Raw genomic sequence first — 20,962 nt, 5'->3', positions numbered from 1 at the left:
CAACATAAAGTGCATTTCCAGTGTCATGGAACTGATCAAGTGCTCTAACCCGACCCAATGTTCAGATCAGACATGGGATTATGGCTCTCTGAGAGGAGTGTCTCTTCCCAGTGTGATTCAGATCAGACATGGGATTATGGCTCTCTGAGAGGAGTGTCTCTTCCCAGTGTGATTCAGATCAGACATGGGATTATGGCTCTCTCTCTGAGAGGAGTGTCTTTTCCCAGTGTGGTCAGACATGGGATTATGGCTCTCTGAGAGGAGTGTCTCTTCCCAGTGTGATTCAGATCAGACATGGGATTATGGCTCTCTCAGAGAGGAGTGTCTTTTCCCAGTGTGATTCAGATCAGACATGGGATTATGGCTCTCTCTCTGAGAGGAGTGTCTTTTCCCAGTGTGGTCAGACATGGGATTATGGCTCTCTCTGAGAGGAGTGTCTTTTCCCAGTGTGGTCAGACATGGGATTATGGCTCTCTGAGAGGAGTGTCTTTTCCCAGTGTGATTGATCTGGTCAAATGCACAGCATTGACAATGTCTGTTCAACAGCAAATGTGGCTCCAGGTATAAGGCTCTAGAACAGGTCCTCAGGATCCTCCTCCTCCTCCTCCTCCTCTTCCACCTCCTCCTGCTCCTCTTCCTCCTCCTCCTCCTGCTCCTCCTCTTCTCCCTCCTCCTCCTGCTCCCTCCTCCTCTCCTGCTCCTCCTCTTCCTGCTCCTCCTGCTCCTCCTCCTGCTCCTCCTCCTGCTCCTCCTGCTCCTCCTCTTCCTCCTCCTCCTCCTCCTCCTCCTCCTCCTGCTCCTCCTCAGGGGGTGCTCTCAAGGGCAGTTAGCATGGCAATCCTCCTCCATAACCCTTTTCCTGCCCTCCACAGTGAACCCAATGTGCTAGATGAGAGCCAGGGACTTCTGGACGAGGGTAACCTTTCTAGGTACAGTCAGTGTTCAGCCCTGTGTGTCTGTGTCTGTGTGTGTGTGTGTGTGTGTGTGTGCGCGTGCGTGTACATTTGTGTGTGCATTTATGTGTGTGAGAAAGTTAGGATCTCTGTGTCACAATCATCACATCAATCAAGATGCTATTGTCTCTCTTTGTCTCTGTCCTTGTAAGACCAGATAACAGTTTTTTCTGCCCCTGACAGCTTAATCATCCTCAGCCCACACCATCCACTTAACCATTGTGTGAGGTTATCTAAGTGTGATGTTTTTGTTGTTTTGAGGGTATTGGGGAGGTGTGTGGGTGGTTTTTGGTGTGGTGCAGGTTTGGAGTTTGCATTTCATCACATTCCCAGTCATTTGGGTAGGATCATGCTTCAACTGTTGTATTTCACTTCTGCTTCGGGATGCCTGTATGTGGGGCTGGGCTGTGGCCAGTGGCAACAGCCACTCCCTACACATCCTGTATACAGTAGTTATTTCATATGAACTGAGAACGATGTGAATTACTTGTACGTTTCAAGTACAAGAAGCCACATCAAGAGCTTTGGCAGTGGCTTGCAAAAGTATTCAACCCCCTTAAAGTCATCAATGATTTCAGGTTTACAAACTATACCAATATCTTCCCAATCAGTATTTTCCTTGTGAACACTTATGCTGTAGTATATTTCTAGAGGCAAAAGAAGTTATTTGTTTACTGAATTAAAAAATGGGTTTCCTGGGGCATTGGCAGTGTTAGATCTATGCCACATGTAGCACTTTAAGTGGTGGCTAAAGAGATCTATTTTGATATCCTAAAACAGTGACTTCCTTTTCCAGCTCTAATAGAGGCCCGTCTTATGGATAGCTGTTAAGATGGTTGACCTGCACTCCAATTCCAGCCGTTAAACTTTTTTTTTTTCAGGGGAATGTTATCTCTCACCTGTTGAAGCTGTCAAATCATTCTACCTTTCACCACTAGGGGCACATTGTACTTGAACCCCGATGATCGCTTCGTGTGGCTTACAGAGCTTTAAAGGCATATTGACAACAAGAAAAAATTAAATATTTTCCCACCGTTGGGAATATAATTAATACATTTATTTGTAATCATAACAGATTGATAACTTTTTGCCTTTGAAAATATTTTAGAGCATTAATGTTGATAAAACTGATAATTGTAATTGAGGAAAGGGTGATGACTTTCAGGGAGGTTGAATACGTTTGCAAGGCACTGTATATGTAAAATGTTTTTGATTAATTTGTCGCCACTCCATCTCCCATAATCCCCTGTGGGTGTCCATGTTTGACATGACAGACATGTAACCATAGCATTGTGTTGTTTAGGAAGCTCTCCTTACTAGCATCTGTTGTACATTTCAACCTATTTCCACTCACATGTGCTGTTATATAATACAGAAAACCTTTAGGTTCATATTGTAACAGCAGCAGCAGATAGTCAGTTATGCCAGTGTGATCAAACACGCTTGTATAGATCTTCTTTAGATCAGTGAAATCATATTTAAACTTCATATGTGTGATTCTTCTGGTAGCCAGTGATATTTAACATGGTGTACCTACTTTTGAATTAACACAATAACCTGCTATCATCCAAACATCTAAAGAAACAACATAACAGCATCTTAATAATGCATTAACATCTGTTCAATAGATCTGTTCATGGACAAAATATCATCCATTACAAAACCACTTTAGTAATTATCTAACCAAGCGATATACTGTATAGTGCGACATTGTTTCCAAACACGTTTCACAGGTAGATTAGATAAAGTTAGTCATCATTTCTCAAATGATTGTCACAGACTGAAGAAGCACAAATGTGTGTGGAAATAGGAAGAAATGAATGAACTCCCCCTTTAAAGCGGTTTGTGAGAGGCGTGTACATGTACACTATTTCTCCACGCTATCTGTAAATGCATTCATATCTTCAAACCCCACCTGACTTTGTGTGTTTGTGTGTGATTGCATGTGTGTGTGTGTGTTCTATAGGGTGGCCAGTGTCCAGAGTGAGCCTGGTCAGCAGAATATGCTGATCCAACCGCCCCTAGGCAGAAAACGTGGCCTGCGACAGGTGAGATGGAAGTATGGGTCAAAAGAATAAACACCAGGATGTGTGTATGGGGAGAAATTACATTTACATTTAGTCATTTAGCAGACGCTTTTATCCAAAGCGACTTACAATGTATACACATTTTACATTTACACTGATGGCACACTGCACATCAGGAGCAATTAAGGGTTCAGTGCCTTGCTCAAGGACGCTTCGACAGGGAATCGAACTAGCAACCTTCTGATTACTAAACGACTTCTCTTCCCCCTGTCTCTGTGCTTATATCTATCCGTTTGTGAATGTGCAGTTGAGGCGCCCCCTATTATCCATACCGAAGGTCGCGACAGAGCCCCGCAGTCGCATTGGAGCCAGACTTTCCACCACACGCAGGAGCATCCAACCCAAGAACAGACCACTGGGTACCTTTGTGTGTGTATGAGTGTGTGTGGTAGAGAGTTGAACTGGGTACCTTTGTGTGTGTATGAGTGTGTGTGGTAGAGAGTTGAACTGGGTACCTTTTTGTGTGTGTGAGTGTGTGTGGTAAAGAGTTGAACTGGGTACCTTTGTGTGTGTGTGTGTGGTAGAGAGTTGAACTGAGTACCTTTGTGTGTGTATGAGTGTGTGGTAGAGAGTTGAACTGAGTACCTTTGTGTGTGTATGAGTGTGTGGTAGAGAGTTGAACTGGGTACCTTTGTGTGTGTATGAGTGTGTGGTAGAGAGTTGAACTGGGTACCTTTGTGTGTGTATGAGTGTGTGTGGTAGAGAGTTGAACTGGGTACCTTTGTGTGTGTGGATGAGTGTGTGTGGTAGAGAGTTGAACTGAGTACCTTTGTGTGTGTATGAGTGTGTGTGGTAGAGAGTTGAACTGGGTACCTTTGTGTGTGTATGAGTGTGTGGTAGAGAGTTGAACTGGGTACCTTTGTGTGTGTATGAGTGTGTGTGGTAAAGAGTTGAACTGGGTACCTTTGTGTGTGTATGAGTGTGTGGTAGAGAGTTGAACTGGGTACCTTTTTGTGTGTGTGAGTGTGTGTGGTAGAGAGTTGAACTGGGTACCTTTGTGTGTGTATGAGTGTGTGGTAGAGAGTTGAACTGGGTACCTTTGTGTGTGTATGAGTGTGTGGTAGAGAGTTGAACTGGGTACCTTTGTGTGTGTATGAGTGTGTGTGGTAGAGAGTTGAACTGGGTACCTTTGTGTGTGTATGAGTGTGTGTGGTAGAGAGTTGAACTGGGTACCTTTGTGTGTGTATGAGTGTGTGGTAGAGAGTTGAACTGAGTACCTTTGTGTGTGTATGAGTGTGTGGTAGAGAGTTGAACTGTGAAACTGTATGCTCTCCATATGCATACGCAAATTATGCTCAGGTAATATCTAGTATTGTATTGCTTAAAATAATCAGGTATCACTATTTAAATAGCCACTTGCGTACATTTTATATATTTCAGTTTTCTTACAGGTCAGGGATTTAGGTCGTAGGATGCTTATAACTGACCTTGTCATTCTGTTCTGTTTACATCCCATTTGAAATCATAAGAAACTTTATTGGACTGTGAAGGTGAGACATAACTCCATTTCCTTTTGCAACTTGCTGACCTCATGTGAAACTTTGTCAAATTGGACGCTCTGCATGTCTGTCTTGCATATAACCCTTCAACTCTTCTGATAGAAGTGGTTTGTAAGAGCCGCTATAGGACAATAAGGAGATCAATGGTGGACCTATGGAGAAGCATGTACCTTCAGTTCACTCCTGTACTCCAGTGGCCTTCATTCGAACTAACTAATGTTTCATATCGTTTTATAGTTACTTATTCATTTGGTCTTAGCATCGATAGTATTTGAACAACTTTTTCTGCATTTTTGGAACTATGCTGAGTCCCGATACTTACTGTTTTGACTCAGTGTACTTTCCGGTGATTGATTCATAAAGCCATATTAACAATCACCGATACAGTGAAATTAAGTGGGCATTGAAAAATATGTTATGTATTTCTCAGGATCTTTCTGGCACCTTGATATGTCATACAGTGGCAGAAATATTTTGTAATGTTTAATCAACACAGTCTCATCATCAACGTGGAGACTTTCTTGCATGCACCAGCCAAACGGCAACTGCTTGACGTACTGCCTACTGAGTCTTAATGGCTGCCATCATCCGGCCTCCTTGTCATCATCCGTCAGTGTTTGGGTAGTTTCCCAGGCATAAACAATCTCAGCCATATAGATCAATCCTTTGTTTACAAACATTGAAGCACGTGCATACTAGCCGGTTGCAGAAAGCCACCAGGTAGTAACCAGTGTTACTGGTAGTTATTGTGTTATCATGTAATCTTATACTTTTCACATGATCTATCAGATGTATAGGCCTATGAAATGATATCTTTCTACAGTAATGATTCTGTGCGCCTTGAATAAAAAAAAACAACTGTAAAGGTAATGTGTCCAATTCGGGGAAAACCATATTATTCTATGGGGAATCAGTAAACTAATAACGTTACTTAGCATTAGCAGCTAGGCAGTAGTTTAGCCTCATATAAATGGACCTCCAGTAATGGTAATAGCGAAGATTTGCGCTGTCAGGAGTAATACTAATAAGAAATGTTATATTTTTTGTAGTATGTGATTGTATAAAAAAAATATACAGTGTAAACACAAATCTGCTGGTTTAATTTAGTAATTCTGAGTAATTTCAACTAGAGTGCGCAAAACCCAAATGATCAAGCATTAAATCTTGTAACTTAAAAACATCCAGTCCTGTTAATCTCAGGACTCAATGGAAGTAAGGGCCACAATCATTCACACAAATAGCAATGAAAAGTACAAAAAACTCACTGAATAGTGTCCTGTCTCGTATTGGCTCTCTGCCGGTTTGAATGAATCTTGTAATTTACTGTTCTCTTTTGGCCACAGTAGACTATTGTCTTGGGTTGACTACCAGCCGTTGTGTCTGTGATTTTCTGTCATTTTTGTGGGTGTGGCCAGGTCCTGTTGTCAAAGACTGGGGCTCGTCAAACAGAGGGGCAAGCAACATTTTTTGGGATATTTGCACGTGCTCATTATAGATCATCCTGGGATCTTTGACAGGTGACTAGCCATGGCTAGCTTGTCAAGCCAAGTCGAGCAGCCCTTGACACAGATTCCACTGTTCTAAGATCAGTTATGATACTCCACACATTATTAAACACATGTATTGGAAAAGGACCCTGAACCATCAGCTGTATACAGAGGTGGACGATGTGGCTCCATGCCCTTGCGTTCTACAGAGATGAAGCCAAAAGCCCTCTGCCATGTTGTCAGAGTTGAGAGACAAGAGTCCAAATCAGTGACGCCTACTAATGTGGTAGACCCTTTCCCCTTGTCCCGATAGGTGCAGACCTGGGTGTAGACTGTCTTTATTGAACTTGCAGCAGCGACCAGTGCAATGCAGTACTGACTACTTTTTCTTTTCTTTTTTTTGTAAGGGCATATCTGGCTAGATTGTTCTACACCCACACATTATTTGGTTTGTTTTTTTGTAACATTTATGACATTCTAGGTGTACATGGATTTGATTATTGATTCAATTAGCTCTAGGATTAACAAGAACCCGAGATAACATTGCAATGCCTATGCTATCAAAATCAGAACTGGCTATTCCCAATTAGGTCCTAAAAGTAGGCAACGGATACATTTACAATGGCAATGTCACCACAGGCGCTGAATTACGAGAGTGTCTCTCGGCAGTGGGGGACTCGGGCAGCTTCACCTGGGATAGCATCACAGCCAGCTCCAGGGCAGCCAGATAGTTGTCCTTCAATTCTGGCGGCTCCCACTAAGACGGTGCAATCTCTGGAGAATGACCACTGATCTCCAGCACATCATCTTCTGATTCCAGTGCATTGCTGAGCGCTAGCTCCAGCGGCACTTCATCCAGATATGCCACCCTACTGCCTAGGAGGGGAAGAGCAGCACAAATCCCAGATTCTAACTCTGCTCCCAAAGCCTAGCCTAGCCTAGCCCATCCCCCAGGCAGATGAAGCATCGCTGGTGGAGATCCTCAGGTCACTGGGACCGCCGGGGTGGCGGGATAGAACTCCCTGCTTTTGCCACTTTTCTCCATCTTTATAATCTGCACAAAGCTGTTCAGGGAGTTTAAGTTCTTAAGGGAGCAGATTGTGGGATGAGTCATTCAAATTGTGGTGTCTTTTGTTACCAGTGTATTTTATGACTGAGATAGATTTGTGAGAGGTCAGTGGGTTTCATCATATTAGATTATGATAGAATCATTTAATATTTATATTATATATCATTGTATTTTTAGCGTTGTTAGTCTGCATTGTGCTATGAGTTGAAGTTGGACAGGGGTGCAATATGCTAGAAACACACAGAGGAAATGAACTGGGACAGGAGACACTTTATGAGAAGGAGAAAACACCGGAGGGTGAGCGCACGGAACCAGTGTGATGGATTAAGACACACACTCACACACACACACACTCACACACACACACCATTGTTGCTCAGACTCCACAAACTAACACTGATACACACACACACACACACCATTGTTGTTGCTCAGACTCCACAAACTAACATTGACACACACACACACACACACACACACACAGACATGCCCACCAAGCTGCAAAGGGTTAAGCGAGCACCCAGTAGACTGATTATATTTCAATGTAGTATGCAGACATAGTATTTTTTTTTTCACAGGAAAAGATGATAAATTCCTTGTGGTATTGATTTTTGGACTTCCCACAGCAGCCACTCCTTTCACTGTCACATGCAAGTACTCTAAGTACAGCCAGCAACCTAACCAATATGAAAACTGCCCAACCATAGTTCCTGCACAGCAGGATACAACAACGCACAACTGGCTGGAGACAGCCGCAACACACAATGCATGCGCTGTCTGTAGCTAAACATAACAACATTACTGACCAACCATAACACGTGAGCAGCAGGACACAACAACCGTCAACACAGCAAGCTGCCTTTGTGAGCCTTTCACTAGGGTCTTCAAGCAGGCACCCTCCCTCATCAGTGTTTCTTTGAAATAGGCCCACGACACATCCAGAAGGCAGCATCCCAGACCAACCCCCCTCCATACTCATGATGGGTTAGAACACATGCCACTACCAGAGACCACAGCAGATACACTTAGTCTGTGAGTGCCATAGCCACAACCACTGTGTGTTAGTGAGCCAAGACAAACACAACGTACAGCCCAATGACGGAGGTTCTGTGGAGTTGGGAGGACATCATAAGTGGCTCCAACGATTCATTTAATGCGGTTAGCGTCCATAGCCCAAAGTTCTCTCCAGCTGATCTTCCTTTGCATGAGATGTCTTACAGTTCAAGATTTCTTAAAAGGAAGGATTTCATATTTGTATGCATAAGATGTTTTACAGTTGACAACAGACAACTTCTGAAAAGGAAAAGGAAAAAAAAAAATGTCAACGAGGCCAGACAGGGAAGTGAGGAGTATAAGTAGGGGAGTGTCAGGTGTACGTGATTAGTGATCAGGAGATGTGTAAGTAGGGGAGTGTCAGGTGTACGTGATTAGTGATCAGGAGATGTATAAGTAGGGGAGTGTCAGGTGTACGTGATTAGTGATCAGGAGATGTGTAAGTAGGGGAGTGTCAGGTGTACGTGATTAGTGATCAGGAGATGTATAAGAAGGGGAGTGTCAGGTGTACGTGATTAGTGATCAGGAGATGTGTAAGAAGGGGAGTGTCAGGTGTACGTGATTAGTGATCAGGAGATGTGTAAGAAGGGGAGTGTCAGGTGTACGTGATTAGTGATCAGGAGATGTATAAGAAGGGGAGTGTCAGGTGTACGTGATTAGTGATCAGGAGATGTATAAGTAGGGGAGTGTCAGGTGTACGTGATTAGTGATCAGGAGATGTATAAGAAGGGGAGTGTCAGGTGTACGTGATTAGTGATCAGGAGATGTGTAAGTAGGGGAGTGTCAGGTGTACGTGATTAGTGATCAGGAGATGTGTAAGTAGGGGAGTGTCAGGAGTACGTGATTAGTGATCAGGAGATGTATAAGAAGGGGAGTGTCAGGTGTACGTGATTAGTGATCAGGAGATGTGTAAGTAGGGGAGTGTCAGGTGTACGTGATTAGTGATCAGGAGATGTATAAGAAGGGGAGTGTCAGGTGTACGTGATTAGTGATCAGGAGATGTATAAGAAGGGGAGTGTCAGGTGTACGTGATTAGTGATCAGGAGATGTGAATGAAGTGCAGCTGGGAGTGTCTCATTCCGGATACTTCAGTCGATACATTTTGCAGTGTACACTATGTACTTGCGTAGTGCATAATACAGTTATTACCAGCTAATGGAAACACTGGCCTTGCAATATAATAGTGAGTTACAGCCACTAATCACATAAGTCAAGTAAAATTTGCGAATGCATTATCAATCCTCTGGCTGCTGGTAGTGGTGCAATGTGCAATCTTAAAAGTTCTGAGGCATACCATTCAAATGAAATTGTAAAAAAAAAAAAACATTTTTTGCAAACATTTGGGCATTTGGCAAATAAACAAGAACATTAATATGTTATGTCTTATTAATTTTAACAATTTAAACAACAAGCTAGCATCAGCCATTCAGACTAACAACACTTTTTTTGGATAGCTAATCAGATAGCAAAGGCTGTCTGAGCAAGCATAGCTTGACTAACTTTTCTCCCCATGTCATGTTCCCCATGCTAGCTTGTTGTTCAGCAAGACAGATAAATTATATTGGCTAGCAGGCAAGCTAGCTAATGTTTCTGGTCGATCTCCAGTTTGTGTGTGTGTGTGTGTGTGTCTGTGTGTGAGAGAGGAGTTGCACAGCCATGTCCCTCCTTAATAATTTAACATTTATCTGGCAGATGTTTCTCTAAGGCTGTACGATGTTATTTAGCTTGATCACAACATTTCTCAGAAATTCGATTGACTTTCTATTGTCTGTTAGCCGGACCAAAAATGTGTTTCAGTGTTTCACTTCACGGGTATCATGGCGGCGCTGGATAGGAAATGTTATTAAAGAGATGCTATTATGTTTTTCCCTTTTTCCCTTTCCTTTCTGTGCAAGTCTGCAAAGTTCCAAAGCCCCAAATACAGGCCAGAGGGAGTAACACGTTCCCATAGAAACCAATTTTCTCAGAAGCCAGAATTGCCTTGTTGGAATTCCAGCCCTTTTTCTTTTTTACAAAATAATACACTTTTTGAATGCTTGAAAGCCTCTTTTGGTCTTTGACCTGGTAGCAGTAAGCAGAGGACTTATGCAAAGGGCTTGATCTGGAGTCAGTTATGTTAGTGCACTTGTTATACATGTGAATAAATACTACATGGTTTTGTTGTCAGCCAAAGCACTGTAAGAAAGAAGTTAACTTCCCGAATGAATTCAAATAGGTTGCAATGAACAGCCAATTACATTTTAGGTGACGATAGTTTCCATTGTAAATGGTCCATTATCATGAAATATGTTACATGTCAACTTCCCACTCAGATGGAGTAAAATAATAATAAAAAAGACATTCGGAGGAGAGAGGGAGGGAATCAGAAACATGGCAGATGAATTCACACACGTATCAGCATAAGCATGCAAGCATACAGGTGGCAAATGTACACGATACATGCAAGCATAAAGATGGTATATACACGATACATACCAGCATAAAGATGGTGTATACACGATACATACAAGCATAAAGATGGTGTATACACGATACATGCAAGCATAAAGATGGTATATACACGATACATACTAGCATAAAGATGGTATATACACGATACATACAAGCATAAAGATGGTATATACACGATACATACAAGCATAAAGATGGTAAATACACGATACATACAAAATGAATAGTGGATCAAATGGGGAGAGAGCATTCAAGTATTGTAAAACAGATTAGTGGCTATACAGTCTGTTGGTATGGTTACTATTACACGGCTAAGTAGAGCAATGAGACAGAAACAAACACGCATGTTGAACAGGGCAAACTGCTTAGGGTGTTTATGAGTCTAGACTTGAGATCTGTTTTAGAATACAGAACTTCAGTTATTTGTGCGTGTATCATTGTGGTGTGTGGAATACTGTAATGTTTTTTGTGTTTTATCAGGATTGGTTAGGGAGTGTGTGTCTATGTGTGTGTGTGTGTGTTTGTTTTTGCAGCTCAGGGGGAACAGAAGCGCTCCGTCACCTTCACTGAGACACAACTGGACACCTCTTGTAAGAGTCCCCCGGAGATAAGAGAGCCTGATCCTCCTGCATCCCCTCCCTGTGTGGCCGTCACAGCAGACCTGGAGAGTCCTGGTGGCCCACAGGTGCTTACTGTATGTGCAGCTGCATCTTATAAACATCTTCTGTGTCGCCTGCCAATAACATCTGTCTATCTGAGCGTATGTGTGTGTTCTGTGTTTCAGACCACTGAGCGTATGTGTGTGTTCTGTGTTTCAGACCACTGAGCGTATGTGTGTGTTCTGTGTTTCAGACCACTGAGCGTATGTGTGTGTTCTGTGTTTCAGACCACTGAGCGTATGTGTGTGTTCTGTGTTTCAGACCACTGAGCGTATGTGTGTGTTCTGTGTTTCAGACCACTGAGCGTATGTGTGTGTTCTGTGTTTCAGACCACTGAGCGTATGTGTGTGTTCTGTGTTTCAGACCACTGAGCGTATGTGTGTGTTCTGTGTTTCAGACCACTGAGCGTATGTGTGTGTTCTGTGTTTCAGACCACTGAGCGTATGTGTGTGTTCTGTGTTTCAGACCACTGAGCGTATATGTGTGTGTTCTGTGTTTCAGACCACTGAGCGTATGTGTGTGTTCTGTGTTTCAGACCACTGAGCGTATGTGTGTGTTCTGTGTTTCAGACTACTGAGCGTATGTGTGTGTTCTGTGTTTCAGACCACTGAGCGTATGTGTGTGTTCTGTGTTTCAGACCACTGAGCGTATGTGTGTGTTCTGTGTTTCAGACCACTGAGCGTATGTGTGTGTTCTGTGTTTCAGACCACTGAGCGTATGTGTGTGTTCTGTGTTTCAGACCACTGAGCGTATGTGTGTGTTCTGTGTTTCAGACCACTGAGCGTATGTGTGTGTTCTGTGTTTCAGACCACTGAGCGTATGTGTGTGTTCTGTGTTTCAGACTACTGAGCGTATGTGTGTGTTCTGTGTTTCAGACCACTGAGCGTATGTGTGTGTTCTGTGTTTCAGACCACCACAGCAGCAGAGAACAAGGACACGAAAGAAGCAGCCACACTGAGCAGCCGTCTCTCTCCACCTATTTTTTCTCTCTCTCCACCCCGTGTCATTTCTCGTCCCTCTACCCCTGTGCGGCGTGGCTCGTGCTCTCCTCTGGCGCCCGCGCTGGTTTCTGTTCCGTCCCAGATCGGTGAGTCTCCAGAAGATGAAGAAACATCCATGCTACTGCAACGTCCAGACCCAGTCCTAGCCCGCAGGAAGGAGCACGGCACAGACAACCCCCTCCTCAAACCCTTTCTGCCCCAAGCACAGATCCCCTGTGCCTCTCCGTTCACACTGTCACCTGTAGACCTGGATCTAGATGAGTCACATGTCTGAGATGCCCTGTGCCTCTCCTTTCACACTGTCACCTGTAGACCTGGATCTAGATGAGTCACATGTCTGAGATCCCCTGTGCCTCTCCGTTCACACTGTCACCTGTAGACCTGGATCTAGATGAGTCACATGTCTGAGATCCCCTGTGCCTCTCCGTTCACACTGTCACCTGTAGACCTGGATCTAGATGAGTCACATGTCTGAGATGGACTTTAGGGTGCAGATGAGTTGGCCCATCAAGCCAAGCCAACAATGTTGTGTAGCATATTGAGTAACAATAAGTCACAACACATTATGTCTTTCTTTTTGCATAATAGAACATGTAACACAGTGCAATAGTAACCAGACCAACATGGCGCCTAGAGAGTGCTTTGCTTGCTCACATATGGATAGTATGAACTAATTTTGTTATCGAAGTTGAAATGAAACAGAATAACACGAGAGAGTGTGTTATATAAAAGACAATGTACAGCCAACCCGACATAGTTTTGAATGACAAAACAAACAGTTTCTCTCTTCAGGAATGATTCCCTCTGATAGGCACATAACATGTTTAAACTGCACACTCAAGACCTTTAAACCAAATGTTAACTCATCTCAACTTTGTGTGTATATGATTGTCCAATGAGTCTTACATTATAGTAAGGTTGGCTAGTTGGACAATGTTTAAATGTTTATTTGCATACCCTATATTGGACTTTCATTGGCAAGCTAGTTTAAATATATATATATATATTATATGTGCTGTCCACTATAATGGACAGTCCTACAGTATAAAACCCGTCTATTGCATTTTCCAAGGATACCTGAATATTTCAAAATGTTATATCATTATTATGTTCATAAAGAATTGTTTCCTTGTGGCAGGTAAAACCTAATGTGCATCATGACCTACAAAAAATTCTTTGAAGTAGCCTGAGAAAGTTTTTCCAATAACTAAAATAAACTGAATCAAATCATATGAGGATCCAAGTACAGACCAGAGCAGACTCCACTGGTGGATTAGTGGCGTTGCTATCTGGGGTGGCATAGGCAACTAAAGAGAGCAGACTCCACTGGTGCATTAGTGGCTTTGCTATCTGGGGTGGCATAGGCAACTAAAGAGAGCAGACTCCACTGGTGCATTAGTGGCGTTGCTATCTGGGGTGGCATAGGCAACTAAAGAGTTGGGAAAATGTCACCCACCCTGGCAAATTCCGGCACACGTTTTAGAGATAGAAGCTATTAAAGCCTGAACCTTCATGAAAATGCCCTCCAAAGGCAATTCCTGCATAAATGTGTTTAAATAAATGTATAATTTATGAATATACCCAATTAAAATACAAAATATTATCCTGAACTAAAAATAGTTAGTTTTTAAAAATAGCATAGATGATATAAAACTAATATTGCCATTGACTGTCTTTTATTTTACAGTTGAAGACACATGTAGTTTTTTCTTCTGAACGCAGTGATTGCTTGATTAAATTGATTGCATGGGATTGCATCATCCTTAGATTGGCCTTGTGTAGTCACTTTCCAGTTGACCATCATGCTGTTAACATCATTACGCCGCACTTTTCGAATAACCAACGAAAATGGGGTAAAAATAGTCACTCACAGAAGTCCAGAGGTCACAGATTGTGGTTCTTCGTCAGAAAGTATATTTTGAACAAGCGATAAGAGAAGTTAAAGTGTAGTGAGACTGTCATTCACAATGCCGTCCTCAAATTTGCGAATTCAGAGATTTATTTACAACAGAAATCAGTCTGGGTGTCCGTGAGTGACGCTTTTTGACCCATTTTGGTGTTTTTAGAAAAGGCAAAACAGCGAAGTGCAACATTAATGATTACAACATTAATCAGCTTCAGCATTCCTCAAAATATGCATGAGGTTTTCCTCCAGTTCCATCAAGACTTTGCAATACTGTCATTTCATCAGGGATCTTTTGTCTTCATATGACTTACTTGTGTTTCTATGTGCTTTACAGTGATAATAATGTGTTAAGTATTTATGTAGGCAAAGTCCCTCAACAAGGCATGTGCAAATATCTCTGACTGTGTCCTGATGTCTGACATGGGAGTGTCCCTGCCTGATGCATTGAATGGAACCAATGGAATTAAAGAAACGATGCAATGTGATTGGTTTAGCCTGGCTGGAGCCACATAAGAATACTCACATGCAGATGCATTAAATTAAGCCCAGTCCTAACGACAATGTGCAGGTAATTACTGCATCAGTCCTTTGTCATCATCTAGTTTCAGACGCCACGCCTGTTTCAACCAATGAAAATGGCCAACCTAATGAGGAGTTATACATATTTATGATCTGTGTAACTATGAGGGAAAAGATGTCCATTAGTTTCTAAATCAACTCAAATTGATGTTTATGTTACATTAACTTAGTTTAGGTAAATATTCCCCAGCAAATCTTCATTTAAGCACTCAAGCTTTTGAGCTAGCTGACAGGCACACCATTGACGTTAACTGATGGGCTTCCTACTAAATACAAATTGTTAAGTGGTATTATGAGAGAGGACAGGCCACAGCTAGCTGATAAGCTTGCTAACTTTAGTAGATACCTCAGCTATGCAGTACATATGCATTTTTGACAAGCCAAAATGTTTTTGTTTTAAACTAAAATTACTATATAAGGATCCTTTGATGTGATTATAAACGTGATGGTAGCTTTTATGAATTGACCCCAGTATATGAATATGATTTGGCTACTACTTGTTAGCCTGGCTTTGCCTATCCCACCTTCACTGTAATCAGGAATTGTTCCTCTGGATGGAAATTGAGCTAGCAGAGTAACAAATGAGTCTATTCAAATTCTTTCAAATGTGCACCCTTTAAATCACCCCTTTAACCACTGCGCAGTCATCTGTAGTTTTCAGAAAGGCGGAAACACAGGTTCCTCTGCACACTGCTCATTGTAATTTGATCAAACTACCAGTGACATAGTCTGGCCTCAGCTAAGCAAACTATTTGTACCTATTTTTGTGTGTGTATAAAGTGTATTTTGTGTACGTGTCCATATTAATGAGTGAGTTCCATTAATGAAACCATCTCATTATTTATGTAATCTCCATTTACATCATGTATGTAACACATTCAATAAAATGTATACGTGTTTGAAATTCCACACACTGTGAAACTGATTTGTGGTTCAGGTTCCTCAGAGAGGTAGTGGCCGAATTTTATTAAATTCAATTCAATTCAATTCAATTTGATTTATATAGCGCCAAAACAATAGAATAGTTTCAAGGCGCTTTACAGAGCTCCGTGCCTGAACCCCCCTTAGAGCAAGCACACACACACACACACACACTTTACAGAGCTCCGTGCCTGAACCCCCTTAGAGCAAACACACACACACACACACACTTTACAGAGCTCCGTGCCTGAACCCCCTTAGTGCAAGCACACACACACACACACACTTTACAGAGCTCCGTGCCTGAACCCCCTTAGAGCAAGCACAATGGTGACGGGGGCAAGAACAACCTTAAGCAGAACCATGACACATAAGAGGGGCCCATCTGCTTACACAGCATACATACATGGGGTATTAGCTTAGTGGGGATCCGTAACAAAAAAAAAATGTGCCTTGTGTTTACCTTAAAAGTTCTGTGGTTGACTGTTTTTTATCAGAGGACCTCTACTCAAGCATATTTGCCAACAGATCTGTGATAGCAAGCAAGAGATTATATAGTAGCGTGTCAGTCAGAGTGACACGACATGGCGACTACCAATGGCAGAGAAGACGGCAAGTCGCACATTGCTGAAACTTTAACCTCAACTGGAATCGAAGATGGCGAACCAAACTCCATAGACGGCGGTGTTTGTATATAAACGTAATTGTTTCCTTTCGATTTATTTTAAAGAAACAGATACTGTAAAATCTAACAACTCCGTTGTAACCAAAAAAGTACTTCTTAGGTGATTTGCAAGGCGTCTGCCAGCCAATTATCTAACATTACCATTGTAGCAAGCTAACTACAAAGCAGGGCCATATACTGTAGAACCTGTTTAGTTCTGTAACCTGGTAACCACGAGATAGGAATGCTAAAAAGCAATAATTCAAATCAATTTGATTTATATTGCTTAATTCAGGGATTAAAGTATTCCGGCACCGTGCCGGATTTCCGGCGTGCGGCGTTTGGCTGCGAAAAAAAATATTTTATAATTTTTTTTTTTTTTAAAGCACGTTTCGATATCATCACCATCACTTTCGAGTTTATGAGTTCGTCTGCCAATGAAATGAAAGCAGCACAACTCTCCCACTCTCAAAATAACAGTATTAGCCAATTAGAAGTAGATTGAGGCGGGTCTTGGGAAAATGTGCTTCAAACGCCGACTTTTCTCTATCGCTCTGCCTAGCGTAGATGCCCGAGTAGAGAGACATCACACCAAAGGAGAGTAAGATGGAAAGTAAGTTCATGAAAATAAATGGCGTTGGGCATGGACACAAGAGATGGGAAGGGAAGGACAGTAAGCCTTTTGGTAGCTGGTGTAAGAAGTTAAGAGAAGCAGGTGCTTGCTTCTGCACTTTGTGCTCGAGAAAGCTAATATATGCCACTAGCTCTCCAACACAACGCCTTACCGGGAGCAACATCCACAGCTGATGTACCGGCATCAATAACTGACCGTGTGTGTGACGTGTGTAAACTCAATATCCAATCAGCATGCCGCTATTTTAACACACACGGCATAACACCAGAGTTTAAAAGGTATTTCGGAAAAGCTAAAAAAAAAACGGCATGTTTTCTTTAAATGTCGACGACGCCACCAACAAGTAGGCTACATGGACAAAGTCCTGTTTTGTATTTATTTCCCAACATTAAAGTTACCAGTTCTTGTAACATTTTAATGTTTTGTTTTGTTATTTGTTTTATTGATATATTTTCTATTAACAAAGTAATTATGGAAATGTTGCAATATAAAACTACATTATTATCTACAGTTCACTGTTATCGCTGTCCTTTTTCATATATCCTCAATGAAATGGTTGCAAATCAAATCTTCTTCTTCCACTGACATACCCTTATAACATGTCACCTTTTGATTGTAGGTCATCTTGTAACCTTTCAAGGACAAAGCTTAGCAGCAAAACTTGATATCAAAAGAAATTGTGAATGCTACATGTGTTAGTACCATATTGTAGTGAGGTGGAGTACTATTGCTGACCTTTCTTGGGATTGCAGTTTCAAAAGTCCCACCATAATCTGCAATCATTCATTTCTAAATGTTTGTTTGTTTGTTTTTTTTACCCTGCGAATGTGTCCATGTCCATGTTTGAGTAGCAAAATCCGGGAGATTTCGGCGGCGGGGCCGAGGGGGCAAATGTTGGTTTTGAGGGATGTTGTGCATATAAGCAATTGCAATAACTTATTATCAATTCATTACATTTTTTAATACCACAAAACTATTCAAGAATAAATAATTAAATGTAAGTAAATTAAATAATTCATAAAAAAAACATCACAGAAACAGTTAATGTAACTTGCACAGGTCTTAAAACTACTGTTTTGTAGTGTTGTATATGTAGGTGGCTGACTTGGCTGCCCAAAGTGTTTTTTTTAGAAATGACAAAACGGGAGGGCGGCGGGAGATGGATCAGAAAACGGGAGAAACCCGGGAAAAACGGGTGAGTTGACAGCTCAGGCCATAGGCCTACTGTCAGTATTTACTTTAAGAATTTCTTCTCTTTGACAGTTCAGAAAGTGGACACTTGATTCATTCAAAATACTGTGGATGTTCTAAATATGTGCTGATTTTATTTTTCATTAGCCTATGCTTTGTAAACTGTGGTGTTGTGCACTTTCAATGTAGGTCTGTAGGCTGAATTTGCATAATGACAAGCAGATTTGTCTTTAAAAAACACTGAGCAGAGGGCAGGTTTAATTCTTAAAACTTGGTTTCCTCATTTTCTTTTCTAAGGTTACATTGTAATGTTGACTTACAGAATACGCTTAAGTGAAAGCCATCTTATTGATGTCTCTTTTCAGTTGTCTTAATTTTCACGTTTGACATTTAGGTAATCCAAAAGTAACGGAAAGTAATCAAGTTACATTTCTTCAATATTGTGATACTTGGATTAGGTTACTGAATACAATTTTTAACAAGTAATCAGTAATTGTGTCGGAATACATTTTTAAAGTAATCCTCCCAACCCTGCTCATTAGCAGCTAGCTAGCTACTATGTGTTCTTATCACTTCACGTTTCGAGTGAAAGTCCAATTTCCAGGCTCTTGCACGCCCCCTTCACTCAGGCAGAGGTACTGTTTGCCTCCCCGGTGCTTTTTCACTGCGGTTTTATGTCAGATCAGCAAGACTAAATAGGTTCTACAAATACGTGAAATACGTTACCTATTCTATGGATAGAAAGGACATATAATATTACAGTGGTGACAAACAATGAGAAAGCAAAAGTCATGCGCCCAACCCAGTTTGTGAGGGATTGCACAATCTGAGATGAGACGCAGCTCGTCGCTGCCTCACTTTGCGTGTCTCCTCTCTGTTTGAACAGGACATGCGCAAATTCAGAGATTTTGATTAAAATGCTTAAAATGATTGGAATCATACAGTAATCACAAATATACCATCAGTAGAGAAATATTTTTTTTATGTTGAACTCTGCTCTAATGTTCAGTGCTTAGTGACCACCATCTGACACTACAGTGTCAGTACTGTATTTGGTAATTCAGTATTATTTCATGTGTTTGGGTAATAAAACACTTTTTTGTGTATGTCTGTGTATAATTTTGTGCAACAGTACAGGGAAAAGAGGAAATTATACACTCAAAATACTGCAGTTATTTTGCAGAAAAACATGTCCTAATATGACCTAGATTGCATCTCAGAGCACGTAAAGTCTCTGGTTTCTAGGGGCCTCGGCGGCCCCCAGACCCCCGCCTAAGAAAATTCAGAAAATACAATGTTGGCAGCTCTGTGGTTCTCATTTGCATGAAGTTAAAGAATCGCCAACTTGGAATCGGCTGCAGATGCGTATTCTTCCTCATGCCGGCCAAACAGGCGGAATTCCGCCTCCCATTCGATCCCAATGAGAGCGAGACGCCTGGTCATATGCTGTGTCTGAACGAAGCGTGACGCGCAGTCCTGAAAGGATTTATTTTTCGAAAATGACCGCCGGACTATACATTACCCCGCTTATTATATTGTTACTTGCCAAAATGATAGAAGATATTCCTCCAAAATACATGTTTTAAATAATTTTGTATCCGTTTTGTGATTTCCGCTGAGAAAAAAATTGTTCTTTACATAAATAGAGCTTTAAAGTTTCAGGTTGCATTCCTTTCTGAATTCAAGCCCTCAGGCCTCCACCAACCCAACCTCCACCCCCCCGATGAGCCCTCAGGCCACCTCTACACCAAAGAGGCCTCGGGCGGGGGCCTCCATCTCCACACCAAGAAGGCCTGCACCAATAAGGAGATGGACTCTAGGTAAAACCTAGTTGAGAGGTACATTTCAAACAAAATGTATTTGTGTGCATAACTGCTAACTTGCTTTTGCCTGTTTTCTCTGTTTTATAAAACAGCCTGGAGAGAGAAGCAGTGGAGGAAGCGGTGGCTGATGATGGAGGCCTCCTCTCCGTCTCCATCTCCTCCCTGCACTCCTCCTCACACCACTCCTCCTCACACCACTCCTCCTCACACCACTCCTCCTCCCTGCACTCCTCCTCACACCACTCCTCCTCCCACCACTCCTCCTCACGCCACTCCTCCTCACACCACTCCCCCTCACACCACTCCCCCTCACACCACTCCACCTCCCTGCACTCCACCTCCCTGCACTCCTCCTCACACCACTGCACCTCACACCACTCAACTTCACACCACTGCACCTCACACCACTCAACTTCACACCACTGCTCCTCCTCCTCCCTCCAGGCAACTTCACACCACTGCTCCTCCTCCTCCCTCCAGGCAATATGTTTGGGATTGTAAATAAATTGTGGTTTGATTGTTTCTTAATATGTTTAAATGTTTGTTTTAAAAAGTTAATTCACGCCCTGTACATAATAGCTGGTCATCTTGCACTGTGCCTTGTGGGCCTGTGGGGGAATGTAAACACAGAACAGAATGATGTTCATATACCATCATGTTAGGAACCTTTTTCATTGATGTTCAAAAATAAATTGAATTTTTGTATAAACGGTCCACAGTGTCCACTTTGATTGTAATTGCCACATTGTATTTAGGGAGGACAGAAAAGACTTTCTAGTTAAAGCCTTTTTTGTGGGAAACCTAGGTTGCTGAGTATGTTGAATACTTTTCCTTGCCGCCCTGCCGCTGAAAAGATTTGGGTTGGGAGAAGATTTGTAAGATACTATCAATTTCTGAAGATTCTATCCATTTCTGTGTATAACAGAGCAAAATCCAGTAAAATTGAAATATATTTTAATGTGCAATACATTTATTTCATTCAAAT

The 20,962-nt window shown here is 41.9% G+C and overlaps 1 protein-coding gene across 1 annotated transcript in view; it reads left to right on the top strand.

Annotated features, from left to right (window-relative positions):
* Positions 1-15,653, top strand: part of LOC105905295 (protein unc-80 homolog) — a 122,349-nt gene extending 106,696 nt beyond the window's left edge. The window contains exons 60-64 of the mRNA XM_031583209.1: positions 873-929; positions 2,920-3,001; positions 3,288-3,399; positions 11,133-11,293; positions 12,168-15,653. Of these exons, the coding sequence (XP_031439069.1) occupies positions 873-929; positions 2,920-3,001; positions 3,288-3,399; positions 11,133-11,293; positions 12,168-12,533 (778 nt within the window). The 3' untranslated portion in view covers positions 12,534-15,653. The remainder of the gene's footprint in view (positions 1-872; positions 930-2,919; positions 3,002-3,287; positions 3,400-11,132; positions 11,294-12,167) is intronic.
* The last annotated feature ends 5,309 nt before the right edge of the window (positions 15,654-20,962 follow it).

This window comes from Clupea harengus, chromosome 16 (assembly GCF_900700415.2).
Source record: "Clupea harengus chromosome 16, Ch_v2.0.2, whole genome shotgun sequence".
NCBI lineage: Eukaryota > Metazoa > Chordata > Actinopteri > Clupeiformes > Clupeidae > Clupea > Clupea harengus.
Note: the sequence above shows the minus strand (reverse complement) of the source record. Positions and strands in the feature narration are given on the sequence as shown.